At 34.6% G+C, this 16,721-nt stretch overlaps 2 protein-coding genes across 2 annotated transcripts; both read left to right on the top strand.

Annotated features, from left to right (window-relative positions):
* Positions 1–1,791, top strand: EAF02_004978 (uncharacterized protein; the record flags this gene model as incomplete). Its single annotated transcript, XM_038901026.1, has 3 exons — positions 1–240; positions 345–548; positions 634–1,791. 3 exons carry the CDS (start codon positions 1–3, stop codon positions 1,789–1,791), a joined length of 1,602 nt encoding a protein of 533 aa, XP_038759538.1.
* Positions 1,792–3,550: 1,759 nt separating this feature from the next.
* EAF02_004979 (uncharacterized protein) lies at positions 3,551–6,059 on the top strand (the record flags this gene model as incomplete). Its single annotated transcript, XM_038901027.1, has 4 exons — positions 3,551–3,960; positions 4,011–4,347; positions 4,409–5,009; positions 5,056–6,059. 4 exons carry the CDS (start codon positions 3,551–3,553, stop codon positions 6,057–6,059), a joined length of 2,352 nt encoding a protein of 783 aa, XP_038759539.1.
* Between the last annotated feature and the right edge of the window lie 10,662 nt (positions 6,060–16,721).

Consider the following 16,721-nt stretch of genomic DNA (forward strand, 5'->3'; position numbering starts at 1 on the left):
ATGGCTACATCTCTTGAAGAAAAATCAAATCAGGATCCAAAAACAGTGGCAGAAGTGACGGAAGTCACAACCAATCATGTTGATGGTGCATTGCAAGAAACGAATCTTGAAAATATCGACGAAGTTATAATCGAAGGAAGACCCAAAAAGTCACTTTCTTTTAAGCTTGCTTTTATAGGTCTTGCTGCCAGTATGTTTGTTTTCCAAATGGATGCAACGTCTCTTGGAATTGCCCTCCCAGTGAGCCCCTCTAGATCCCTCACCTCCTTATATTGCAACTATCTCAAGCTTCTATCTTCCTGAAAAAGATTATAAGACTATACTGATGCTCATTCTTCATTTAGACTGTAGCGGAAGAATTACATGGCGAAAGTTTGCAGAGCTTCTGGGCTAACATGTCCTATACTCTGTGCGGTCTCGTCATGCAACCACTTTGGGCCAGTATATCAGATATCTTCGGCCGAAAGCCATCTTTCTATATATGCATGGCATTCTTTTTCATCGGCTCAATCGTTTTTGCGCTTGCAAAGGACATGAATACCATTATCGTCGGTCGAGTGCTTCAAGGATTTGGCGGAGGAGGTATCGACGTGCTTGTGGAAATTATACTTTCGGATATTACAAACTTGAAAGGAACGTTCATTCTATCTTGGATTAATGGCAATCCCCAATGCCGTAGGGAATATTCTCGGACCGTCAATTGGAGCCATTTTGAGCAATTATGCAAGCTGGAGATGGATTGGATGGGTGAATTTGCCAATATTAGGAATCAGCGCGCCTCTTATTGTTTTCTTTCTCCGTTTAAGACCAGTTGAGCTCGATGAAAAATTATCTGCCAACCTAAAGAAACTCGATTGGATTGGTATGATGCTGGTTGTAACTGGTATCACCATTTTTGTCCTACCACTCAGTTGGGCCGGCTCACTTTTCCCATGGAAGTCGTGGCAAACCCTCCTCCCAATACTTCTAGGGGCCGCTTTGCTTGTTATATTTGTAGTATATGAAGCTAAGCCCAAAGTTCCTATCCTGCCTCATCGTCTTTTCCACTCGAGAACTGCAAACATGACCTTGGCGGCGGCCTTCGTACATGGCATGATCCTGATCTCGCTGTTACAGTATCTGCCTTTGTTTTATCAGGCCGTAGAGCTCGAGACAGCGATCCGATCTGCGGTCTCCTTACTTCCCACCGTCATCATTAGTGTAGTATTCGCAGCTATCTCGATGATGATGGTCTCGGTCGTTGGTGGATATGTATGGATCATACGATTTGGCTGGATTATCACAATCCTGGGAACTGGATTGCTAGCACTTTTTGACGTTGGATCTTCGTCATCGCTACTTTTTGGCCTTCCAATTCTTTGGGGAATGGGCGTGTCCTTACTGCGTCTTCTTCTGCTCCCTATTCAGGCAAGCGTGAAAAATGTCGATGATACCGGCTTGGCAATCGGAATTTCGCTGACAATTCGAATGTTCGGAGGTCTCATCGGGCTTACAGTTGCGTCAACGATATTCAACTCTGTCTTTTCTGCTTCCATTGCTTCTATTGAATTGACAGGAACTCTTTCTCGGCTCCACAACCCAAGTAAAGCTGTTTCCTTCATTCCAGAGCTGAGATCTCTGGAAATATCCCCAAAGGTCCTGGATGCCGTTTTGCGAGTTTATCTTGGGTGCTTTAAGACTATTTTCTATACGATGGCAGGGTTTGGAGGTCTGGGTCTTATTACTTCTCTTCTTACTGAAGACCTGGACTTGAACAAGAAGGATGTTGGCCAACAGCGGTTCGAAGAATAATGCACAGAATTTGTCTTAATAATCGTGAACTTAAGGGTTGGATGCGGTAAAGTTGACGTAAGAATAATTAGATGTTAGTTAATTACGAATTTCATTCAATGAGTCCCCGGGAGACAGCGCATAGTAGGCGCAATAAGACAATGTATCACGTGTTCAAGCTTGGCAGATGCGGATCAATGCTACCTTCCCAGAGCAGCATTTGTTTTGCAGACATTTTACTTCCAATTCCCTTCGCACGTCCACAGCATTTTTATCGATAACGATAAGGGAATTACGCAGTGCGATAGGTAGGTAGAAATATGGAGTTCGTGTCTTTTCATTCGTCTCAGCAGTAAATTGGCGAACGATTGTTGCATTGAGGCTGACACACACGTGATGCTGACAAGGTGTCACGCACGAAACATTTCGAGCATCGCAACATGATGACAAACAGCGGCAAGTATTTTTGATTGTCCAACTCAAGAATAGTCTGTAAGTTCTGGAAATCTCACGTATTGTTTGAGAACTTTAACAAATAGAGCCGCGATAATGGCGTCCGTGCAAGAAGCATCAGCAACCTCAATAGCTTTGACAAATCAGAATGACATTTTATGGAAAGAAGCATATGAAAAATTTAAGCACGAAGATTCAGATCTATACGAAAGATTGCAGTCGATCACAAAAAGGATTCCAATGTCAAAAAACAATGTGGGACAAGAACAAGAGCTTGGCGACTTACTCTTTAGGAAAGCATCATTTAATGGAGGAGAAGCAATGGATATTTCATTGGCGAAAGAAAACAATTAAAATTGGACCACAGTTTGATAAGATTGTCAAAATCTTCAAATTGATCAAGCCAATTGGAGACAAAGCCGCTGGACTTGACCCCGTTCATGCGGGAATTCCATGGGCCTATATGCGGTTTTTATTGCCGGTGGGTGTGTGATATTACTCTCTCTTGACCGGAAGCTGATTTTCATAGCTCATTTTGAACCATTCTGAGGAACAGGAGGCGGCATAAATGGGCTACAAAAAGTTGTAGAGATCGTCCACACAATTTACGTCCTTCAACTGGGACTATCTCAATCTCTCACAAGACAAATCGGAGAAGCAATTGAAGGAATCAATCTTGACTCTGTACTGGAAGATACTTTGGTATGAGGCGACCGCAATCTGTAATTTCAACAGACACACAATTCCAAGATACGCTGCATCGATTTTCAGGAAAGATGAGTGGAAAAAGTTTGCTCAGCGAGGTCGAAGATTACAGGAACAGTTTTATGAGCAATTTACAACTAAATGACTCACAAATGAAAAGCAATTCGAAAACGAAGTGAGAGAACTGATTTTGCAGCTAGAAAAGCAATTCGAACACGAACTGAGAGATCTGATTTTGCAGCTAGACAGAACCGATGAAAAAAATCTTGAAGTCATCCAATGGGTATCCGATAAATCATACATCTCACAGCATTACACTGCTCGACAATTACTTTCGCAGTACCCACATGCTGGAGAATGGATTATCGAGAAATATACCAAATGGCTGCATCAAAATGAAAGCGCCTGCTTTTTGGCTACGAGGGACTATTGGAACTGGAAAGACGTCAATCATGTCTACCATCATTGAATCGTTCTATTCTGATGTAGCCAGGCAAGATGATCAGCGCATGATTATTTCTATTGCATCTCACCAACAACATCAGATGATGTTATTCGAAGTCTGGTGTCCCAGCTGGCGTGGACTTTAGATGGCAACGCAATAGAAGCTAGAATCGTTGCCATGTTTGATGATACAAAACCACCTAACCATACTATACCGACAACCGACGAATGGTCGGCCGCGCTTCTAAAATTGTGTCAACGAGTCAGTAAAGTCATTATCGTCATAGATGCCCTTGACGAGTGCGTTGATTTCAGCAAGCTTCTAACAGTACTGAAGAAGCTTCAAGTCAAGCAGCTTGATGATATCAAGTTTGTTTTTTCAAGTCGATTGAACGTGGATGTGGACAAGGTTTTCACTGCATCAGAGGGTGTTATTTTGACCACCGAAGATACATTGAAGGATATGTCTCAGTACATCGAGAACGAAGTGAAATCTAAGGAGGAAGACATTGATTCTAATGACGAGGAAACCAAGCGACGACTCATGGATCGGATAGTGCGAGTTCTATCAGATTTTGCAGGTGGAATGTGGGTTGTATGCCTATCCGACGTATGCAGAGTGACTGACGTAATCTTAGGTTTAAATGGGTCACCTTGCAACTTGCAATAATGTTTCCGATCGAAACTCAAACATTTTTGCCCGAAAATATTGAGATCCGGCTGTTGGATATCGAAAATCGGAACAGTTCCTTGGAGCAATCCTTGAATAGTGCATATGAAATGGTGTATTTGATGAACGCCAAGCCAGGAGCTTACAATACTAGCGTCTTCAAGTCAGTTTGCAAATGGCTATTGTGCTGCAAAACTGCACTGCCCGCAGAAGAAGTTCTCAAAGTTATTGAACTGTCGCTTGATCATGATTCTAAACTCAAGGGAATAACGCGAAGTCCTTTGAGCACAAAAGTTGTCTTGCATGTAAGACAAATCTTGGATGATGGCGCAGCATTATAATAAATACTAACCTGGTTTCAACTAGTGCTGTAGCAACTTTGTTATTCAAAATTCGGATGGAAATTTTCGTTTCGCTCACTTATCGGTCGAGGAGTATCTTATCAATCATTGCGCTGTGAAATTCGAGTTTCAATATGAAGAATGTCATCTTTTCGTGATGAAGATCTGCCTAGATTTCATGGCGCAAGAAAGAACTGATTCAGTTGCAAAGCTAGGGCGCAAACAATATTATTTAGGTGCTGTCATGTCCGACTCTGTAGAGAGCTTTGGGGAGATTTTCACTTTCCAGACATATTCCATCTCTTATTGGGCGTATCACGCCAAAAAATCCACACCGGAAAAAAGATGCAGAGAATCTCTCTATAAACGTTTTGCTCTTGGTGACAGGCTGAGCGCTTCATTAAAGTGGTGGTTTGCTCAGATTGACGCCCGCAATTACTACTCCTCAGAAAGCATTTTGAGCCGGATCAAGGAGACTGCAGACGTGTTATTGGGTCTTCCACGATCAGATCAATATCCGTCCAAGAGTCGTGTTAGAATGCTGGGAGCAGCGTTCAATCTTCCTGAGATTTTGGAGAACGGGATCAACAATCATAAGGAAGAAGTCGATATGCCATTGCGTACTGGTAGCAATCAGACACGGCAGCCCTGATTCAGTGAAGTATCTCCTAGACCACGGAGCTAATCCTACTCGAATATCCGTCGCACATAGACAATGGACAAAGTATGACATTATGGTCAGGCCTGTTAGAGATATGGTGTACTGGGTGACACGTGAAGGTGGCAACAACCAAGAACAGCTTGAAGGTCATTTGCAGGTAGAAAATGTCCTTCTAAATCACGAGAAGAGTCGAAGACATTTTCTCAATCAACTTGAAAGGCATTTGAGAATCGACACCCATCCTGATCCATCGCGAGCTTTGAAGATTCTTTATAGAGCTTCCAACGAGGTACCAATATCCGCAAAGATTTTTGAGTACAGAATCGAAACCAGAGGTCTGGGTGAGCTGGGTGAAGTTCTTGACCTTATAGACGATGAGACTTTTGATGAAGAAATGGTAGCGGAAGTTGTTCGTCGTGATTCTTGTGAAACCGTCAAGAATGTGTTTGGATTTAAAGAGGTCAGCTCGATCACCGAGAAAATTGTTAGGAATGCCCTTGAAAGTTTTGACTCTAAGACCCTCGCATATCTTATGAAGCAATTCGGTCATGATGCCCTAACACGAGAGATAGTGATTAATACAAAGCTTCGATCTCATGAGGTTTGGAAAGTAATACTTGATGTTAAGGGGATTCAGTTCATCAACCAGGAGGTTCTTGGCTCGCTGTTCGACAATTGGGGGGAAGGCCCCGAATCTGTCACCCTTGTTTTGGATTCTTGTGGCATTGATATGGTCGGAAGTTCCCATATTGAAACTATAGCCGGTTCATCATTTTATGCTCTTGAGGCTTTGAATGCTATTCTTCGCATAAGAGGATCTTTGGATGGTTTGATCACAGAGGAAGCGGTTTTTAAAGCTTTTCGACAGGAAAGTTTCGACATGGCAGCAGTTTTGCTAGAGAATGCAGAGGACCTTCCATCATTGTTGACCAAGCAAGTCAAAGAAGTTGCTAAGCAAGGTGGAGATGCTGGGATGCTGGTTCTTGAAAAATTTGTCAACAACACTCGTGATTGATGATTCTGGCTGGAAGTTTTGCAAATTGTACAATTTGAAGCTGTGCAGAGAAATAAGACGGACTACTTTGTTGGGAAGTTTATTTATGGAAGGGTTTTAGGTGAATTCAAGTTTCACGCGACAACAGCCGATATTTTGGCCCTCAAGCAAGAGGTCCAAAGAGTCTAGACTATAGTCCAACAGTTCAGATCTTTGGAAACTTGAAACTCTCTGAAATGCTGAAATTAGTCTAGACATTAAGTTAGTTTTGGTTGTTGAATTCTTTTGAAACAATGAATTACAGGATTGACAATGATATTCTTAAAATCTTAAAGTTAACCTCCACCAGTGGGTGCACGGACTCACGGGACAACGTGACAGGAAAGCACAATTTCATACCAAAATAATTTATTATAATAATTTGATTAAACTTCAGTTTATTATCAAATTCTTTTGAAACTGAGATATAACGTGATTTATCATCGAGTGGATTATATTATCGAGTGAACCATTTTCATTTCAATAAATATAATTAATTTCAACACACAATTATTAATCATTTATTATATAATTTAATAATAAAAAAGTACACTTGTTTTTAATTATCAAATTATCAAAAAACGACAAAAAACTGAATCTTGAAAGGCCCTTCCAATTATATAATATCTCTTATACAACCCTTATCCATAAAATGGATAATTTAACTCCATATTTCGAAATTCAAGCGAATCAATATAAACTTATAGAATTAGAAGAAAAGATTATATTCAATATATTCTTGATATAGATTTAAAAGATTTTTCATTTAAATTTAAGGAAGTAGAAGATATAGCGAATTATATTCTTGAATCGAAAAGTACCAAATGTATTAAAAAGCTTTAAGCATATTGATTTGTAAAGTATTGAATCGAATTAAAGATGTGTTTTAGTTCTGTTTATAATTTTCAAAGAGTTCTTTATAAAGATTCTAAGCTTATTGAAGACTGGTTTTAATTGGTTGTGAATATGTAAGCGAAATTCGGCATTTTGAATAGTGATTTCTATAATTTCAATAAAATAGACTTTATGATAAGTATAATATATTCTGAAATAATTATAATTTAGTACTAAAAGGACCACAGCAGAAGTAAATCAATACAATCAGGCAATCAAGAATAGATTATAGTAATAATATGCGGAAATGGGGAGAGTAAAAAACTATTCCCCCTATTCTAGTGATTCAGAAATAGATTTACCTTTTCAATTAGTATATCGAACCAATCTTTCTGTAAAATGGGCTATTAAATTTATATCTAATGGATGAATAAACAATAAAACAGATTTAAAATAGTTGAAATACTTTGATAAGTATATTAAGAATCAAAGAAAGGACAAATATCGAATATTGGTATTAGATAGGTATAAAAGCTATGAATTAATAGCTTTTCAAGTATACTGCAAAGAGAATAACATTATATATTTAAGTTTACTATTGTATTTAAGTTATTTAATTCAGTTACTTGATATTAGCTGTTTAATAATTTGAAATATTTATATAATAATCAAATTGTCAAGGTATGGGTAAAGACTTATATTATATTATAAGGGTAGAAGAGTTATGAAGAGTGAAGCCCTATTTATAGGAAGTAGAGCGTATAGTATACTGTGCCTGAGGTACGAAGGCAATTACAGATCATATAATTGACGCCGTGACAGTACCCCCGCTCAAGGCAATCAATCTACAATCGCAATACCAATTGACCTTTTAGAAAACAAAATAATACTAAAATACTCTAATTTCTACTATTAGATTAAAATAAACTTTCTTGAAAATAGTAATCAATTACCGGAGCTTTTTAGATCTGCCTCGGCCTCGATTTGGGGGTATGCTTGGTGTAAGTATTAACAGGGGATTAGAAATAGTAGATCTTTTGAAGCCTACCCCAAGCAGGCGGTTCTGGCTTATCTGGATTTACTAAATGGAAAGCGATAATTGTATCTTTCTAGCCGCGAAGATCTTAATAGATTATTAAGATATTGAGTAATATTTCCATTTGATTTAATAATGAAATCCGTTCTCGTTATAATAATCAAATAATTTATCGAATTTCTATCACTCGGTTTCCTTATTCATTTCATTATCTCTTTCTAGGATACAGCCTTAGTTTCAATAAAATTCGGTTTTATTAATCACTTCTTGATTGGCTAATTCAGGTGAGCAATGGAGTGATTGGAATAATGAATTATGGAATACTAGAAAGATCTTAAAACTAATAAGGAGCTGGAATAGACAGACTTGTTTATAAACTTTTAGAATCTTATAGAAACTATCCCATTTATTATTACCTTTTTTCATTAAGTAATTGGTTTTCATATTCTTAATATTAATCTATATTTTGTTATCTTCTTTATATAAAGGAGTATCAGTATAAGTCTTATTAGTATAATTTTTATATCTCTGAATAGATTGAGTAACTAGGACTTTCAATTTTATTAGGATGATATCAAATCAGTCTACAATCTCGTTAGCCTTTAGAAACTCGTATTTACATTGATATAATAGATTTGGGGGAACAGATAAAGAGAACTCAATACCAAAACATGAATAAAAATCATAGTTAATGAAGAATAAGGATACACCGATAATCTCTAAGATAATATTATTAAATACAAACTCTGCGAATAGAAGCTAATCATACTAATCATCTTAATAGAAATTCATAAAAGCCTGAAGATATTGTTCTACCATAACATTAATCCTCTTTATTTATCCATCAGATTCGAAATGGAACAAAAAGAATCGTTTCAAAATGATCAATAGACACTCAGATAAGTACTTCCAGAATTCTAATATAAATTGTAAATCTCTATCGGATATTATATTGTCAAATGCACTGTGTAGACAGTAGACTTTTTCGATAAATCGATTGGCAAGCTCCTTTGCGGATAATCCTATAACCGGGATGAAATAATGTATTTTTGTTAGATAATAAATAACTGTAACAATATATTGATGCTTTTTGCTATAGCATTCACTGATTGATAATAGTATAATGTAATCAATAAAAATATCGGACCAGAAGCGGAATAGTATTAACAAGGGTTTTAGGAATCCGGGTACAGCAAGATGAGAGGCTTTGGTTCGGAAGTAGAGTTGATAGGTTTGTATATAAGTTTCGATTTCCCTCAACATATTAAGCTATTAGTATATACGGGAGACGAGATCAATAATTTTAATTCGATTAGGATGTCCTGCTGGATTAATGGAGTGCGTTCAATATATAATCTGGATATGAAGTTTAGCGAAAAGGGGAACAAAGAGATAATCACAATAGAAAATTTTATTATTAATTAATCTACAATTTTGAAAAGCAATTCAAAGGTTTTTTCGGATTGATAATGATTAATGACAAGCAATTGGGTTTTGAAGTGTTTTATATATAGTAGTAACCAATTCGGATGATTTATATGCTTTATTAATAAGATTATCGATTAGCTTTTTAATATCAGGGATAATTATATTTATAGATATTGCAATAAGATCGATATCGTTATTTGTTTGTCAAATAAGATCCTTAAATATAGTAATATCAAATACTCTTTTTGAAAGGATTGTTTGTAAGCGATTCTTGATTCGATCATTATTAGGGTTGGTATGTACAAAGCAATCTTTTGTTTTCTTACTCAATATATCAGAGCGAATTGCTTTAAGACCCAGTTTGTATATGATACAAAAATTGAAACCAGCCAGGAATTCAGCTTATCTAGCTTATCTTTGATTCAATATTTTTATTAATATAAAGTATTTTAGATTTTTATAATCAGTAATAATCTTGAACGGTTTTTGAATTCCATATAGTTCAGGTCTCCATTCTTTTAAGAACTTGATGATAACTAGTAGTTCCTTATTATAAATCTCATAGTTACATTCGGTAGCGCTGTGTTTTGAGGAGAAGTATGCAACCAGGCGTAGTCGGCCCTCATCGTTATATTGAGAGAATACTCTGCCCGCAGCCCAGTTGAAAGTATCTATCTCGATAATTGTACAGCAATGATAATCAAATATTACAAAAACTAGAACGGAAGCAAAAATATACTTTAGGTTTTCAAAGGCATTCTCTTGATTAACAATCCAATTCTATATATTCTCTTTTTTCAACAAACAGTTTAAAGATTCTATAATTTTAAAAAAGTTGTAAATAAAGTATCAGTAAAAGTTGACAAACCCTAAAAAACATTAAAGATCTTTTAACTTAATTAACGATTTCCATTTGAGGATAGTCTTAATCTTGTTAAAGTCCATCTCGATACTATTAGAAGTAATAATCAGATTGAGATATTTCGTTTTTCTTATTTCGAATTTGTATTTGTTAATATCAATTTGTAATCTAGTATCAATAAATCTTTAAACAATTTCGTGAACTTATTTTTGATAATCTATAACATTCTCAGAATAGATCAAGATATCGTCTAGGTACGTTGTACAATTCTTATCCAGGAGATCAAAAAGAATATAATTGATATAGTTCTGAAACAAGGCAGGAGTATTGCAAAGGCTGAAAGGTATTACCAGAGATTCGAATAAGCCGAAACGAGTTATAAAAACAATTTTCTATTTATGACCTTCTGTAATCCATAATTTATTGAACACAGCGATAATATTCAATTTAATATAAACTTTAGTATAATATAAAATATCAAGGATTTCTTTAATTAATAGCAGCAAATAACGGTTCTTAATAATAACATTGTTCAGTTTACAATAGTTTTAACAAATTCGAATACCCCCCCCAGGCTTTACAACTAGGAGGAATGGGGTGGCCGATCAAAAGCGGGATTTGCGAATGAATTCTTTATTTAGGTTATTATCAAGCCATTTGCGAATAACTTAGAGCTTGACTGGGGATATTGGATAACCTTTATTGTACAAAGGCTTTTTGCTTAGCATGATCTTGATCTTGTAATCCCAAAAGTGTTATAGCGGGAGTTTGTTAGTGAGGGAGGATAAGAATCTAGTGAACAGATTGTAAAGCCAGGGTAATAACTTATTTTGAATCTCTATTGTAGATGGTATGAGTTGGTCGGTCTTTTCCATGAATTTTTTGATATCGCTTTCCATAATACTGCGATATAGTTGAATAGGATTGTTTATTACTATACAGTGTAATTCGCAAGCTCTATCTAATTCATCCCAGGTTACTTTTGTAATATAAGCTTCCTAATCTTTACAGAATTGAATAAAACTATTAACTATAAGAAACTTTATATCGTTCATTTTTTATCGAATATTTCGTAAGGCGTTAGTCAGTTCTTTAGAGGGCTTTTGTAGTAATAGGGGGTTTAATAAAAATAAAACATTTTGGTTTCGTGGTAGTCTTTTATATATCCTAAAGCCTGTAATAATTCGCACTAAAGCCAGTTTTAGGATTGATTGGTTTGATATCATCTTAATACAGGTCTCTATTTTTCCATTAATTCGATAAGTATAATAACAATTTGAATCGGGTGACATTAGATCAGTAGAATCTATATTATAGAGATTTCTATTAATATTCTTTTCTATAGCTAGAGTCAAAGAATTATATTCCAAAAATATCAATTAATCTTAAAATAAGAAAAAGGAAGTTTGGAGATTTTTGTCAATAATTTCTTCGGTAAAAGTATGATATAGAGTTGAGATAGATTTCTTCAAAGTAAATTTCAAAATAGATTTCCTAACAGGTATATATAGTATTGGATTGAGTGCTGTATCTGTTGGGATCGATATATCATTATGATTAGAGACGATAGTTGCAGTAGAGTTAACTGGGCAATAATATCTGGAGTAATATGTGGATATGAATTTAAGAGTCATTGTTATCTAATTAATGGTAGGGTTATGGCACTGAAGCCATAAAAAACCGAGAATCATAAGGTCCATATCGGAAAGATTGATAATATAGAATAAGCCAATTTCTTTATAATTATTAATCCATAGATCTAACAATATATACTGAAATAGAATATCAGAAGTCCTTCTATTTGTAAGTAATAGGTTGTGGGTAGTAGGAAAGGGATATATAAGAATACCAAGCTTGGATATAAGGATTCTATTTATAAACTCATATCCTGTGGCTCCACTATCTATTAAGCTAATAAGTAAAATGATTACATTAAACACAAGGAAAATTTCTGTTGAGATTTTAAGAGATTTGCTATTCATTGTTCTAAAATACAAAGAATCCCTAGACATAATCAATCTCTTAATTTACAAAGGCAAACTTTCCACAAAGAACCTTGATTCGCAACTATGAATTGAGATTAGTCTTTTAATATACTTGGTTGAGAAATTGAATTTCCATTATCATCTGAATATATAAAGCCTTCAACAAATCCGCCCAAATCTCTACTACCAATAGGGATTGGAAAGGTATATCGAAATAATACTGCAACAATCGGGAAACAATTAGTAGACAGGAATGTATTCTGATAAATAGGACTATAAGCATTATAATAGAATTCAGGATTATAATAGTGATCAATAACAGGAAAACAATGGACATTCGGAGTGTGTTGGTTTATAGCAGAGAGACAATCGGGGTATTATATGGTTTCTGAATTAATATTATATTTTATATCATTATATTACTTTTCTTTATAATTAAATTTGATATAACCAAGCTTTTTGTAATAAAGATAAAGACCAAGATCTAGATATTATTCTTTATTATAATATAATAAGGATTACTAGCCTTAACGAGTAGTATCCAGTTGTATAGAATCTCTAGAGGGATTAGATATAGGTATTACAGCAATGATAGCAAGCTTCTTTTTATTAGGTTTTTTCTGATCACTGAAATTAATATCTTGATTTTTGTATTGATTGTTAAGATGAATCTTCTTCTCTAAGTTATTATAAATGCCTTGCCATTAGACTATTTATATATCAATATTAATAATAAAAGGTTTATTAAAGTGATTAACTAAAGTATCGATTAGTTTTTATAAGACTTTGAATTTAAGATTAACAATTTATTGTTTAATAGTCTTTTTGTATTTGATAGCGAACTACTTAAATTCAGTAATAAAGTTATTAAATGGGATCTTCTTTATTTTATATTTATTGTAATCTATGGAAGCTTTGTATAAGAGGTCTAGAGTCTGATATTGCTTGTTTAATTTATATCAGATGTTTGTTACAATATGCTATTCAGAGGGCTAAAGGTTGGAATCATATGTGTTATTTATAATTATATCAAAGTGTATCTGATTGTTTATATAAACAGAGTCAAAAAATAGACTAGCAAGAAATATGATTTTCTGAAACTCTGATTCATTTTTGTAATCCACAGTTAAACAACAATTAACTATATTACGAAAAGTCGTGTACTGATCTTGATACTTTGCGATATCTTGCTTATTACTATTGAACTTTTCAGGGGTGGTGAGATATTTGTAATAAGGTAAAGCTTGTAAATTATTGTGAACAGTAATCTTCAATATCTCAATTATATCTTTCAATTCGATAATCTTTAATTGAGTATTAATGATTTGGATTTGAGTAGCAGCAGCTTGGACTTATAATAAACCTGTGATCGATTCGATCAATTCAAATACAGCTTGAGCAATAGCGAAGTGTGTAGCATTTGGATTATTGAATAAATCTATAAAGGAAAAGATATCGGCTTTGGCAGAATTGAGAACATAATTCAAGAAAAGGAATTGTGAAGATAAGCCAGATACAAACACTTTTAATACAAATACTTGTTCATTTATCTTCAGTACTTTTTGAGGCTCAAAATATTAACGATAAGGTGTATAATAGATCAACGGTGAATGCGATTAATATGATCGAAATAAAGTGTTGATAGAGCTTTGGAAATAAAATAAGAAATAAAGCTGTAATAGCTTATTTGAAAATAATACAAACTATCAAGATACAGGTAAAGACTTATATTATACCATAAGGGTAGAAGAGCTATGGAAGAGTGAAGCTCTATTTATAGGAAGTAGGGCGCACTAATATGCTATGCCTGAGGCACAAAGGCAACTACAGATCATGTAGTTGGCGCCGTGACACAAATTGATGGATTTATCAAGATATATATCAATTATATTTTGAAGGTTGAATTCTTTATAGCTTTTAAAACTATATACAAAGAATCAATTACCTTTCAGAATATGAAATCAAGGTTTTGAGAAACAAGTTTAATACTTTTCGATTCTAAAGCTATACTTTCGAAACTGAATATTCGAATTCGTACACCTACTCCCCCCTTTTTCAATTAAGATTTATAAATCTCTCAAATTCCTTATAATTTATCTAAAGCTTTTTACAATCAATTTTAATAAAATCTCGAATAATTCATTATCAATCAAGCTTCTTTATATCTATATTCGAAATTATATTAGCTTTAGCTAAAAGTATAGAAAGATTAATTTATAAAAATATACTTTTAAATATAAAGATTCGTATATTTTGGATAGCGAATAAAATATTAAGTAAATATCAATATACGAAAAAAACTCAATTATATTAAAAAGGAATATTTATTAAACAAAAGACTCTTGATATATTATCTCAACAAAAGATTGATATTCAGATTCAATACAATGAACATCAAAAAGAAAGGAATTCTAATAAGGAAGTATTTTCTAATCGATACTATAATAAGTATAAAAAGACTAGACATAATACAAGAACTTATCAAAACGATTTAATAGATCCTAAATTATTAGAATCTTTATAGTTTCAATCAATTGATTTAATTATTGTTGAATAATATGAGTTTGAAAGTATGAATTGAGGTGAAAGTGGTCCACTGTTACAACGGATTAGTAACAGGCTGTAGAATCACTGACTTATAGGCTATAATGGTATTATAGGCCTCAGTGATTCAGCTGCAGTATACCGAGGGACACTAGGCACCCAAGGAAAGCCTCAGGCATGTATATAGTATTAGTCATAGAATACCCTAGAAATCTAGAACATAGTTTCCAGAATAGTAAGTTCTAGAAAAGATAGAACACAGTAAGCAAGAAGGCTTTACTAGGATTAATAATATCCCAAGGGATTAAAATCTTAGGATAAAAGGATAAGCTAGAATAATAGGAATCATAAAACAAGTATTATGTAATCAAAAGCCAATCGACTTATCGATCAACTTGCCGGTCGACTTGTTGGTTGACTTCAGAATAAAGGTTTATATAGAGAATAGGTTTTATTATAATATAAAGCTTCGTGCTCAAGAACAATTATTAGTTTCATTACTATAATTATAAGAATTACAATCAATTACAATCTTATTGAATTCCTACTTGAAGTTTAGTCTAAACCACCTCGAGAGATCTCTAGCCACTTCCATGTGACCCTAGAGGCAGCTCCCGTAACATCCATTTGATGATATGGTCCACTCGATGATAAATCACGTTATAGTTTTTAAAGTATGAAAGAATGATTGAATTCAAAAAGATCCAAATAAATTGAGATTTGAGCTCAAAAAACGAATAGTGCGTTTTCTCACCAAATTTTTTGGTAGGGGATTATATATTCTTTTATAAATATATCAATATTGAGTTCTCGAATACACTACACCTCTAAAAACCACAAATCCAATATACAATACAAGAGCCCTACTGCTCGGCTAAACAAATAGCAACCCACTCTCACTTCTTCTCCTTTATTATAGGGATCGAAGCCTACAATGAGCTTATCCACTTGGGAATCAAGCTCTGTTTTAACAATAATTCGGATCAGATGTTTCTTTCTGGAAATAGAAGCGGATTGTATCCGTAGAGGAGCGAATAGCCCTTGGTATTGAAGTTAAATTGCTAAATTCGGTCGCGACGATTATGTCGCTCAAATAGTTTCTTATCTTAGTATGTTTAAATACCCTTAGAGAAATCCAAAACAAATGTTAATTAATATAAATAAATAAATAAATAAATATCAATGTTGAGTTTTTCAATACAATTTTGAGAAAATATGAAACATTTATACTTTAGATTTATATTTCTGATTTTCAACTAAATTCATTGAGATTTTGAATTTTAATTGAATTATCAAAACAGCTCTATTTGGTGTGAAATTGTGCTTTCCCTCTTCAGTGTCCCGTGAGTCCGTGCACCCACTGGTGCTCTTAGATTGAACTACCCTCCGGACTACTGGAAGCTCTTTTCACAGATTTTTGTGTATCAATGACTTAGTTCTTTCAGCTGACATGAGTACCATCCCAATGATCATCAAAAACTAGCCTGCCTGCCACGCTTCTATTTCTTTAATACCACTCCATTAACCAACTTCAAACACTCCCGACGCTAGCCGTAAAGAAGACTTTCGAAAAAGATGGTCTTACCACACTTTTGAACGAGCTAGCATTTGGACTTGATGCTCTGATCGACACTGCACTGAATGGAGCTGAATAAAGTCTGGTTTATGATGGTATCACGCAAGACCGCCGTTCTAGCCGAGACGCGAGAGCTGGATGCCGTTGTGGGATATGACTGACTCCCAGTACCAAATGAAAGGCCAGCGTGTCGTACCTCATTGCAGTTTTCGAGGAGATCTTCCGTTGGCAACCCTTCGGTTTAGAGCGAAAAGGCACTATTTGTAGGATATTGGTATCTCTTTTATGTGGGCGATATCCATGGAGGGGAAATTGGTTTTCCAATTCTGTCTTGAATTTTTGAGCTTAACGTTAATCATTCGTAACTCCACCCACCAAA

The sequence above is a fragment of the Botrytis sinoallii genome (assembly GCF_014898435.1).
Source record: "Botrytis sinoallii strain Bc 23 chromosome Unknown BSIN_007, whole genome shotgun sequence".
In the NCBI taxonomy this organism is placed as follows: Eukaryota; Fungi; Ascomycota; class Leotiomycetes; order Helotiales; family Sclerotiniaceae; genus Botrytis; species Botrytis sinoallii.